General features: G+C 52.7%; 1 protein-coding gene across 1 annotated transcript; it reads left to right on the top strand.

The window, feature by feature from the left end:
* Positions 1 to 9,569: 9,569 nt before the first annotated feature.
* On the top strand, positions 9,570 to 10,487 carry LOC132334986 (olfactory receptor 14J1-like). The gene has a single exon (XM_059861106.1). It carries the CDS (start codon positions 9,570 to 9,572, stop codon positions 10,485 to 10,487), a length of 918 nt encoding a protein of 305 aa, XP_059717089.1.
* The last annotated feature ends 1,774 nt before the right edge of the window (positions 10,488 to 12,261 follow it).

Here is a 12,261-nt window from a genome sequence, read left to right as displayed (position 1 = left end):
CAGGGCTGGGACGTTGGGATGGCCAGGGCTGGGATATTGGGATGGCCAGAGCTGGGACGTTGGGATTGCCAGAGCTGGGACGTTGGGATAGCCAGGGCTGGGATATTGGGATATCCAGCCCCAGCTCAAGGACAGGAACCGGCCCATGGCCGACAGTGCCCTGGAGACGGGGCCGGTACAACCAGAGCAGGGGGAGTGGGGAGCTGGGCTGGGATCTGTGGGAATGGAGGATTCTGAGGGGCTGGGATGGGATCTCTGGGGATGGGGGGGATCTGTGGGGCTGGAATGGGATTCCAGGGAGCTCCAAGTGGCTCCCTGTGACTGGGACACAACTCCCTGGGTCCGTTCTCTCCTCGTATCCAGGTCTCCACATGCTGCAGGTGGTTTCCAGCTGTGACCTCTTGTCCAACAGAGCATCCATGGATCCCACTGGTATGGCTACGAGGGCAGGGATTTCATCTCCTTCCAGCTGGGATCTGGGAGCTTTGCACTGTCCAGCGGTGCTTCCTGGATCACCCAGACGTGCTGGGAATCCAAAGGGATCATGGTGGAGCAGGTGAAGCATTACCTGGAACACACCTGTGTGGAGGGCCCCCAGAATACATCAGATATGGTCGAGAAGTTCTGGAGCACAAAGGTGTGTGTGGGAGAGGGAGGGCAATTTCTACAGGAATGGGGAATTCAGGAATGAGGGATTTGGGAATGCAGGAATATCCACAGAATTTCCATGGCCAGATCTCACACTCATCCTAGTCAGGTGAGAATTCCATGGATTGGTCTCCCCCCTATCCCACTGCCATGGGAATTCCATGCAACAGTTTTATTACAGAGCCCGGACAGCTTGGCTCCTGAAACAGACAAGGGTCTGCACAAGCCTGAACTTTGGAGAAAAATGACAGTTTCAAGAGGGGAATATGGGGTTGGGGGTTCAGGAAGGCTGCACCTTCCAGGTACCTCAGCCAATGGATAAAGGAAGAGGGCAACATGTGGCCAGGAGCTTAGGATAAAAGGAGGCTGTGCCCTCTGAAAGCTCGAGAGGGAAAACCCCATGGGTGTGTGCCCTGATGGATTTTCTCCCTTTATTCCAATATTGTTGAAGGACTCCTCTGTCTCCTTTATTGACACTGGCTTTTCATGGTGTGTCTTCTGTAAATGACACTCTGGAACATCACAGAACCAAGGAGCCATTGTGACACATTGAGGCACCATTGGAAAAAAGAAACCATTGCTGACAGTACAGAACTCCTGGAACCAGGGGGCCATTGTGACAGTGCAGATCCAAGGGCACCATGGTGACACTATGGAACCTCATGGAATCAAGGAGACCATTGTGACACTCTAGTACTGCATGGAATAAGGGGCCATTGTGAAACTCAGGACCCCATGGAACCAAGGGCCAAGGATGAAGGTGTGGGCCCATGGAACCAAGGAGCCATTGTGACACAGCAGGGTCACATGGAGCCAAAGGGCCATGGTGACATTGCAAGGGCTCAGGGAAGCCAAGGGGCCATGAGGACACTGCAGAAGAAAGGGAAACATTGTGACACTGCAGGGCCTCATGGAACCAAGGAGACCATTGTGACACTGCGGGATCCCACAAAACCAAGGGAACATGGAACAGGTCTGGCTGGCTGGGCCTCCTGGGGACCACCTGACAGGTCCAGATGACCTTGGCATGTCAAAGGCTGCTTCTCATCTGGCCCTGAAGCACTGGGGCTCTGGGCTTTCCTTCCTATGGGAGAGAACTGTCCTTCTCCTCCAGGGGCCCATGGTCAAAATTGGGATTGCTCCTTCAAATTTCCTTGTCTGCAAAGATTGCTCCCAGATGAAATCTGCCAGGAGAGACAGATCTGTCTGCCTTGGCCACCCGGAGCCCCCTCTCATCTGCCTTTGAAACACTTGGACCATGTGCTTCTCTTTCTTATGGGAAAAAAACATCCATCTAGACCAGGAGCCCATGGCCAAAATTTAGCATCTACTTCTAGAATTCCCTATATCCAAGGATAGCTACTAGACAAAAGCTGCCAGGACGGACAAGTCTGGCTGGCCTTGGCTTCCTGAGGGCTGGCACTCATCTGCCTCTGAAATGCTGGGGCTCTGTGCTTTCTTTAATCAAGGAAAGAACTCTTCTTCCTGTCCAAGCACCAACAGCCAAAACTGAGATAGCACCTCCATAATGCCCTATGTCCAAGGACAGCCCCTAGATGAAAGGTGCCAGGAGAGTCAGGTCTGGCTGGCTTGGCCTAAGGGTCGCCACCTCACATCTTCTTCCAGAACACTTGGACTTCATGATTTTCTTTTCTATGGAAAAAAAACTATACATTTTGACCAAGTGCCCATGGCCAAAACTGGGATTCCTCCTCCAAAACTCCGTACATCCTAGAACTGGCGCAAGGAAAAGCTGCCAGGACAGACAGGTATGGCTGCCCTTGGCCTCTTGGGGGCTTTCTCTCACCTCCTTTCCAAACACTGGGGGTCGGAGGTTTCATTCCTATGGGAAATAACTGTCCTTTCTCTCAAGGTGTCCATGGTCAAAATACAGATTCTTCCTCCCAAATTCCATATATCCAAGGATTCCTCCATGACAAAAGCTGCCAGGATAAAAAGTCTGGCTGGCTTGGCCTCCCAGGGGCCACCTGACAGGTCTGGCTGATGTTGGGATGTCAAGGGCTGCCTCTCATCAGCTCCTGGAGCACTGAGGCTCCATGCTTTCCTTGCTATGGAAAAGAACTGTCCTTCTTTTCAGATGCCCATTCCCAAAATTGTTACTCTCGCTAAAAAATTTCCTATATGCAAGGGTATATCGCAGAAAAAAACCTGCCAGCTCTGGCTGGCCTTGGCCTCTGGTGGTCACCTCTCATCTGCCCCTGAAACACACTGGGGCTCTGTTCCTTCCCTCCTATGGGAAAGAACCAGCTTTCATGTCCAAGTGCCATGGCCAAAATTAGAATTTGGCCTCCCAAATTTTGTATTTCCAAGGATTGCTCTAAGACAAAAGTAGCCAGGACAGACAGGTAGGCTGGCCTTGTCCTCTGGTGATTTTCTTAGACTCTGAGCTGAATGTTTTCATTTGAAAACACCATGGAGAGGACCCAGAGATCTCCCAAGGTGGGGTTTGCAGACCTTGGGCACATGACCACTACATATGGACAAAGGAGCTCTTTGCTGCTGTGGTGGTTTTGCATCTTGGAGTTGATGTTCTAAGAGAAGCTGCTAGCAGTTTCCTCTGTGACTGACAAAAAAAAAAAAAAAATCAGTAATTAGCTTTGAGAATTGACAATCTGTTAACCACTAAGGAAGCTGTACACACCTCTGTGAAGACACACATTGAAAATGAGAAAGCCTGGGAGGGTCTCTTTCCCTTCTGGCTGGCACAGAGGTAACAAGGCTGACCTGGGCCCCCATCTCAGCCAGGGCGGGTTGGGCAGCTCCTGCCGTGGGGCCGGGCCCCTTCCCAGGGACCCCGCCAGGCCCCATCGGCTGCCGGGCAGGGCAGGGGAGGCCGCGGGGCCGAGGCCGGGCCGGGCCATGGCTGCAGTTCCAACATCTGGGCACTGCTGAGCCCTGCCCCGCCGCCAGCCCGGGCCGAGCCAGGATCCGCCGGGCCCCAGGAGCAGCCCCGGGCCGGGCCGGCTCGGCCAAGGTTCTGCCACTGTTGGGGTTCACCCACAACCCCCGGGCAGGGGGAGGAGAAGCCATCGGCCCCCGGCCGTGCTGCTGCTGTGTTCTGGCCTGGCTGCTGAGATCCTGGCCCTGCCCCAGCGCGGCCCATCCTGACACAGCCCCAGTGCAGCCGCTGCAGAAACCTCCATCGTAAAACAGCTCCGGCCCAAGGACTGAGCCCGGCCGGGGTCACAGAACCATCTGCAGGCCCCGGGTGAGATATGAACTCTGTCAGTGCTTCCATCCTCCCTCGAGTGAGAGAAAAGGACAAAGTGCAGGCACATAGAGGAGCAACGTGAACACAGTGAGGTCAGTGAAGAGGAAGTTGAGTCCCAGATGGGAGGGATGAGGAGATGCCTTGATCTTGGGGCTGAAATCCTCTTGTAAAGCTATGGAGAAGGATGTAATCAATACATCAGACTCTCTTTTTCCATATAAGGCATTGAAAAGTGTTATGAGTAAAAAAAGAGTTACCCCATTTTTTTAAGAGAAGGGCTTGCAGAATTTAAAGTTAAGCTGGGAACTGATCTCTGGCCAAGAGTTCTTTTGTCAATTAAATGTTCCAATCACCTGTTGAGTATCGTCATTTAACCCTCTGTTGTGGAGAATACTTTTTTTCAGTACCACCCTTGCCTGCTGCCAAGAGGATGACAACCCCCCCACCCCAGACAGTGGGGAGGGAGGGGGAATTTGCATCTCAGGAGACATGCAAAGTTATCTCAAACCTAGACTGCAATGGGACAAGAACCCCAATAAATCCTGGAAAATACCCTAAAAGAGATGAGCCAAAGCAGAATTGAGAGGTCAGGATGGTGTTTGGACTGCAGGGACGAGGTCCGAAGCCGGCAGAGATGCTGAGAACCTCGATCACTCCTCGCCCCGACTAAAAACAAAGTCAGTCGGACCCAGGACCCCCTAGACCGACGACCCAAACGGAACCCTGGGTATACCTCCACTGCCCTTGTGAGGACAGGACTCCCAGATCTGCTCCTAGGGGACAGAGCTGCGCATTCCTCCTCTTCCGAGTCACTGCTGGGAGAGGAGGCAGGAACCCGTGGACCTGCCAAACCCCCCATTCCAAGCTGATCACTTTTAATAAAGGCGTTAAAAAGGAGAAAGATCTCCTGCCCTGTTTATTTCAAAAAGTATGCAGAGATGACTGGTTCAGCAAAGGCCTCTATGCTAAAGTAAGCAAATATGGAAGTAGCTGTGACCCCATGAGAAATTTGAACAGAGAAGGAGAGAAGAGTGATGAGATCATGTCGCCTCACAGGGAGAAGAAGACCTCTGTTCTCAGAGATGATGATTTCAGAAATAGATGAAGAGAACCTTTGCTCTTGAACAGCTCATCTTTAAACTAATACCCCATAAGTTGACAGGGCCCATAAACAGAGCTGTGGGAATGGCTGTGAAAAATGGGAGGGACTTCATGATTGCAGATTTTTCTGGGCGACTGATTTTCATGGAAATTAAAAGCCACGAGAAAACTGCTTTCTTATGGAGAAGTCTCCATAACATTAACAAGAAGAACCTCTCTCCTTTAGAGAACCAAAGAAAGACCATGCTAGAGATACTAAACTGACAGAAAATTACATTGTCAGTAAGAAAGAAAAGCTTCTGTGGTGAGGAGAAGCGTTCTTAAAGTTTTCTGATTCTTATGACTCTTTCTTTTAGATACTATTAATAAACAATTCTTTACACTATTTTAAAGTTTTGAGCCTACTTTGCCTTTCTCCTAATCCTATCTCAGAGCAGGAAATGACTAAGTACATTCTAGTGAATGCACTGGTAATGAGCCAACAGTGAACCCGCTACACTAATTGATGCATTGGCCGAGAGATGTCAAAATTGCGAACAAAAACCACTGCAGAACCCTTCCTGATGAACTGCATGAGAGCAGAGAGAAATCAAGGCAGAGCCATGGTTTGTCAGGACTTGCTTGATCCTAATGAGCCCTGTGGTGCATTTGGAGCTGAGCCCTTGAATCCTAGGGCCTGAGAGGAGATTGCACAAACCCTTGCAGAAGTCATAGTCGGAAGAAAAACCCAAAGGGTCTCAAGGCATGAATGGGACCCACTGAAGTCCATCCCCACACAGGCTCCTCATGGACTCTTTAAAGGAAAGAATTGGAGGCCAGGATGGCACAAAAACTTCTTAGAGACTCAGTGTGGAAAGGAAAATCCAAAGTACCTTAAAAAACTTGAGTATCTCAAAGTATTAATGAGCCCCACTGAGTGTCAGTACAAAGCTCTCAAGGGACTCATTAAAGCAGATAATTGGGGCCATGATTACCCAAACCTCTCACAGAGTCTAGATCAAAAGGGAAACACCAAGTACCTTAAAAAAACTGAAGTACCTTGAAGCATTAATGAGCCCCACTGAGTGTTGTTACTGACCAAGCCTCTCCAGGGACTAATTACAGCAGATAATTGGAGACCATGATTGCACAGACCTCTCAGAGACTCCAAGGCAAAAGCCAAACCCAAAGTCCTTTGAAAAACCTGCAGTCCCTGGGAGCATGAAGGAGCCCCCAGGGCCATTGCTGAGCAAGGCTCCCCAGGGACTCCTTCCAGCAGATCCTTGAGACCACTGGGATGTGGGCTAGGGGGGGATGCTGAGGGCAGGACAAGGGGCTGACAGTGCCCAGCCTGGCTGGGGCTGTGCCAGGAGGCCCCAGTGCCTCAGGACAAGGTCTCCTCCCAGCCCTTGGTGGCACAGACCCTGCTGTGGCCCAGGGCACCAAGACTTGGCTTCTCTTTGTCTCCACCTGTCATCATTGCCTCCAGTACTCTGCTCTGCCTGGGGCCTGGGGACACTTTCTCAGTCGTGTCCCTCAGTGGGACCCATTAAAAGTCCAAGAAACTTTGGAGTGTGATTCTGACTTGGAGTTCTGGAGAGGTTTCTTCAGCTCCCTCTCAGGGACTGATGTTCAGGGCCTGAGCACAAAGCCCCAGAGGGTCATTAAAGTCCTTGTGCTGTGTCTGTGCTGCTGAGCTGGGCTGGGCTCCTGGCACAGAGGCAGCTCCTGGTAACCAAGAAAAGCTTCAAAAGCACATTTCTCTTGGTGAGCAGCTCTTCTGCCAGCCCAGCAGGGCTGGGGCACTGCCTGCAGCCACCCCGGGCACAGCACAGAGGCACAGAGAGCTTCAATCAGTCAGGGCTGGGAAGGTGCTGAGAAGTGCCTGGGGCAGAATCCCTGCCAGCCCTTGGCACAGGAACCTCTGGCTGCAGGACAATGCAGCTGCAGCTCCTGGAGCCATCTCCTAAAGCTAGAACATCCCAATGCCTGCAGACTCTGTGAGTACATTCTCTGATTCTCTCTTGTGCAGAGCAGCCAGGGGTGCCCAGGGCTGTCCTGCAGAGCAGGGTCCTGCAGCCCAGGGCGCTGTGCTGGGGCAGGGACTCTGCTGCCTGCCAGGGACAGCTCTCAGTCAGCCCGGGGAGCTGCTCCCAGCGCTGGGGAGAAGCTCTGGGGGGAAGGAGCCACCCTGAGCAGGGCAGGTGCTGCTGCTGAGAGGGGCTGGGTGGGGCAGGGCTGCTCCCAGCTCCAGACCAGGCTGGGCACAGCTCCGGAGGACACTTTCCAAAGAAGGTAAGCCTGGGATTGCTGTAAAGATCAGGAGCTTTCCTGAGAGTGTTTTCAATTTTCTGCTAGGAGAAGGATGGGAAAGTTCGGGTGATAACAAAAAGATTTTTGCTTTTTTTATATTTTTCATATATTCATACCTCTGTAAAATATTCTTATATAGTTAAAAGTCTATATTCATAATTTTATTCTATTAAACTCTTTTTTTAAACTCTTATTAAGCTACTATTATATACTTCTATAACTATAATCCTTTATTAACTCTGGTACATTTCCTAACCTTTCTCTTAGTTTTTAGAACAATAAGCTGAATGTCTAAATACATTCCTGAAATACTGTCCTATTATCTGTGTTATTATCAAATAGTCTTATTATTAGGAAGAGAGCCTACAAGAACATTTTGTTTATTGACCAGAATATGAGCAGTCACAACAAAAAGTGAAGGCAAAGAAGCCCTTGGACCTACTCCAATGGGTTGACCCAGGGGTGTGTAATTGGGGCAACACAATCTACTCTTGGATGTTCCTGTTAAATATCCTAATTAATCATCCTTAATAAATTGCTGAAATTATCAGGTGCCGGGTGTGCCCAATCCCCACTGGGACACCTGGAAGCTTCCAATAAAGGTCTGATTTTTACTGTCCTAACACTGTTGCAAGTGTTTTTTTCTCTTTTGATTATAGCCCACAGGGGGATGAGAGAAGCAGAACAGGAATTGTAATCAGATATTCACAGAACATTCTGAGTGGAAAGGGACACACAGGATCATCAAAGGAATGTTTGAACATTTACAGAGACTCCAGAACTGTAACTTTGGGTGGTCAGTCCCTCTGCCAGGAGCCTCCCAAAGGGCCCTCAGCCATTCCTCAGCCCTGGACAGCAGCAGCATCACCTCTGCAGGGCCCAGCAGGGCTCTCCTGAGCTGCCCTTGCCCACCTGCACACAGAGCCTGCCCCAGCCAGGGCCCTGCACACAGGCAGGTTTCTGTAGGGCCGGGGCACCCAGGGTGGGATGGGCTCTGTGAGCGCTGGCAGGGACAAGGCTCCTCTCAGGAGGGAATGTCCAGGCCCAGGGAGATGCTGAGGGAAGGAGAGGGGGCTGAAGAGAGCAGTGCTGGGGGCAGGAGGGCACTGCTGGTGTGTGGAAGGTGCTGGGCAGAGCTGGGCACAGGAACACTGTCCTGAGTGCCCGGCTGTCTCTGCCCTGCCCTCTCAGGCACAGCACCACAACATCTTCTCTTGTTTCTGCACTGCCCTGGTATTGTCACTGTTATCTGCTGCTCTCAGGGAGGCTCTGGCATTTGCAGCAGCTGAGTCAGGCACTGCCCTTGGCATTCCTGCCAGGCAGGGCTGTCCATGGGAATGGGGTGTCCAAGGTTCCTTGGCACCTGTGGGGCTGTGGGCAAAGCAGTCTATGGGAAAAGGGAATGAGCTGAGCCCCCTCCCTGAGATCCCATCATGGGCACACAGAGGGATCTCCTTGCTGTGCTCTTCCAGGCTCTGAGCTGCCCTCTCGGCTGCAAATCTGTGCCAGAGCCCCTGGGAGTTTCCTGAATGTCCCACGGGGGAGGGCAGAGCTGCCACAGCTGAGGAAATGCTGTTGGGTTTGCCAAGGGAGCCGTCAGTGTCCTTGGCACATGAGGGTGCTGAGACCTTGCCCAGAGACCTTTAGAGAGGATGAGACATTCAGGGATCACTCTGCTCTGGGCAGGGTCTGGTTTATCCCAGGGTGATCCACGACTGTGATTGTGCTCTGATTGCAGCCAAAGGTGCAAAGGCAGGGCAGTTGGGAACAAGCCCATCCAGCTCCTCACCTTCCCTCAACCACAGGGAATCTTTGCCTCTCCCATCTCTCAGTGGCAAACTCTGAATGCAGCAGAAATGCTGGGGATTTCTGACCTCAGAGAGACAGGAATGGTGTGTGGGTAGGAAAACAATTCCTAAAACCAATTCCTGCTATCATTTGGACTTGGAGGTTCAGATACTACCAAGCCTTTCTGCATTAGGAGTAATTCCTTTGAAAAATCCTGAATATCCAGCCTTGCCCTTCTGCCACATGGCCAAAAACCCAGGGCAGAAGGGAAGGGATGGCTCCTCGAGAGCCCCCACGCACAGGCCGTGCTGCTCCTGGCACACTCAGCCAGCACAACTGGAGCTCAGGCATGGACCAGGATAAAGGTTTTCCAAGAATAGGAACAAGGCTGCGTGAGTCCCAGTGGGAGAGTCTGCAGGGAATGGCCCAGGTTTGGCTCAAAGCAGCCTCTCCTCACTTTTAACTGTCCTTTTCCCCATGAACAGGTCCCCATATGCAGCCCCAGGAAATGTCCAACAGCAGCTCCATCAGCCACTTCCTCCTGCTGGCATTGGCAGACACGCGGCAGCTGCAGCTCCTGCACTTCTGCCTCTTGCTGGCCATCTCCCTGGCTGCCCTCCTGGGCAACGGCCTCATCATCAGCGCCGTAGCCTGCGGCCACCACCTGCACACGCCCATGTTCTTCTTCCTGCTCAACCTGGCCCTCAGCGACCTGGGCTGCATCTGCACCACTGTCCCCAAAGCCATGCACAATTCCCTCTGGGACACCAGGACCATCTCCTACACAGGATGTGCTGCTCAGCTCTTTTTTTTTGCCTTTTTCATCTCAGCAGAATTTTGTCTCCTGACCATCATGAGCTACGACCGCTACGTGTCCATCTGCAAACCCCTGCACTACGGGACCCTCCTGGGCAGCAGAGCTTGTGCCCACATGGCAGCAGCTGCCTGGGCCAGTGCCTTTCTCCATGCTCTCATGCACACAGCCAATACATTTTCCCTGCCCCTGTGCCATGGCAATGCCCTGGGCCAGTTCTTCTGTGAAATCCCTGCGATCCTGAAGCTCTCCTGCTCAAACTCCAACCTCAGGGAACTTGGATTTCTTGTGTTTTCCATCTGCTTAGCACTGGGCTGTGTTGTGTTCGTTTTTTTCTCCTATGTGCAGATCTTCAGGGCTGTGCTGAGGATCCCCTCTGAGCAGGGACGGCACAAAGCCTTTTCCACCTGCCTCCCTCACCTGGCCGTGGTCTTTCTCTTCATCATCACAGCCACATTTTCTGACTTGAAGCCCCCCTCAATCTCGTCCCCATCCCTGGATCTGGCCCTGTCAGTTCTGTACTCAGTGGTGCCTCCAACCCTGAACCCCCTCATCTACAGCCTGAGGAACAAGGAGCTCAAATCTGCAGTGAGGCGTCTGATGATTGGATGATTTCAGGAGCATTAAACTGCTGACCAGTTTCTGCAAATCACTTGTAATAAAAGTCATCATTGATACTTCTTGTTGGTTTAATTTCTGATGTAATTTTTCTTTGTTTTACTTTTCCCATACTGTCCGCAAAGAAATGTCGTTGTTTGTGTTCTTCCTCATTTTTATTGTCTCCATTTTCCCTGTGGCCATAGACTGTGTCAATGAGGGGCAGCGCTCTCGGTGGCTTTAAAAGAGGCTAAACGATCTCCCAGCAAAGTTTCCTGCAGAGATGCCCTTTTGTTCCCTTCTCTGGAGCTGCAGCAGCAATGTCTGTGTGCAGAGCTGGGGGCAGATCAGTGCTGGCCCAGCAGCTGTGCCCAGCAGCCGCAGCACTCGGTGTTGCCAGTGCTGGTCCCGTGGCCCTGCCCCGCTGCCCTGGTGGCCCTGGTGTTGCTGTAGGGCCTGAGTGCTCTCGGGGCCAGGCACAGTCCTGGGGGTGGCAGTGCCGGGGCTGCAGCAGGGACAGGCCATGGGCGCTGCTGGGGCAGCGCTGACGCCTCAGGCCAGGCCCTGGGGGCTCCAGGCTCCTTGCCCAGGCTCTCTCAAGAACACACCCTGGCCAATGCTGAGCACAGAAAACCCCCGTGAGCAGCCCTAGGCTGTTGGTGTGGGGACATGAACCTGAGGGAGCACAAATGCCATCAGCCCCTGGAGCCAGCAAGGGCTGGGGGACACCAGGGAAACCACTCAGCTTTGTCCTGGCCTCTGCAGTCAGCCAGAAAGTTTGTTCCCATGAGCTGGGAGTTTCCTGTCCCACTGCAGATGCTGTTGCTCAGAGCCAGGGCTGCCTGGCAGCCACCCCCAAACTGCCCTGAGCATTTCCTTGGCTTCACTTTGGCTTTCTTTACTCTTCCCTGCTACAAATTTCTTCCTCTTGCCCACCCCTTTTCCCACACCTTTAAACAGCCCATCCCTGTTTACCCTTTTGTCTCTGGCCCCGCTCCCCATTTCACTTTTGGACTTGGCACCATGGGAACGTCCCTTGGGGAGCAGGATCATCCTACAAATGCTGCAGGAATTGTCTGCAGGCTCCTGCAGTGCCTCCTGCTGCTCCCTTGCAAGAGGCACCACAGGCCAGGGGGGCACATCTGGGCTGCTGTGTCTGGCTCTGGGGCTCCCTGTTCTGGGCAATGAGGAGGAGCTCCAGAGGCTCTGCAGGACTGACAGGATGGGCTTTGGGGCTGGGAGGAGAAGCTGAGGGACCTGGGCTGCTGGAGCTTCTGAAGAGCAGGCCCAGGGCTCATCCTGCAACTGCTCCAAGGGTGATTTCAGAGAATCCCAGAATGAGCAAGGTTGGAAAAGACCTTGGAGATCATCAAGTCCAACCTGTTCCCTGACACTGCCTTGACTCCCCTGGACCTCCTCTTCTCCAGGATAAACAACCCCAGCTCCTCCAGCTGCGTATCACAGGACTTATGATCCAGACGCCTCAGCAGCCTTGTTGTCCTTCGCTGGAAACTTTCCCACCCCTCCATGTTCTTCCTAAACTGGGGAGCCAGAACTGGACACAGCACTCGAAGTGCTGCCCAACCAGTGCTGAGCACAGGGGAAGAATCACAGCCCTGCTCCTGCTGGCCACACCATTCCTGATCCAGGCCAGGAGCCTTTGGCCTTCTTGGCCACCTGGGCACACTGCTGCCTCATGTCCAGCCTGCTGTCCATCAGTCCCTGCAGGTCCCTTTCTGCCTGGCTGCTCTCCAGCCACTCTGTCCCCAGTCTGTAGTTCTGCAGGGGT

The sequence above is a fragment of the Haemorhous mexicanus genome, chromosome 16 (genome assembly GCF_027477595.1).
Source record: "Haemorhous mexicanus isolate bHaeMex1 chromosome 16, bHaeMex1.pri, whole genome shotgun sequence".
In the NCBI taxonomy this organism is placed as follows: Eukaryota; Metazoa; Chordata; class Aves; order Passeriformes; family Fringillidae; genus Haemorhous; species Haemorhous mexicanus.
This window is presented reverse-complemented; position numbering and strand designations above follow the sequence as displayed.

Excerpts from the sequence above, each read along its gene's own strand:
- LOC132334986 (XM_059861106.1), top strand. The coding sequence starts at position 9,570 with ATGTCCAACAGCAGCTCCATCAGCCACTTCCTCCTGCTGGCATTGGCA.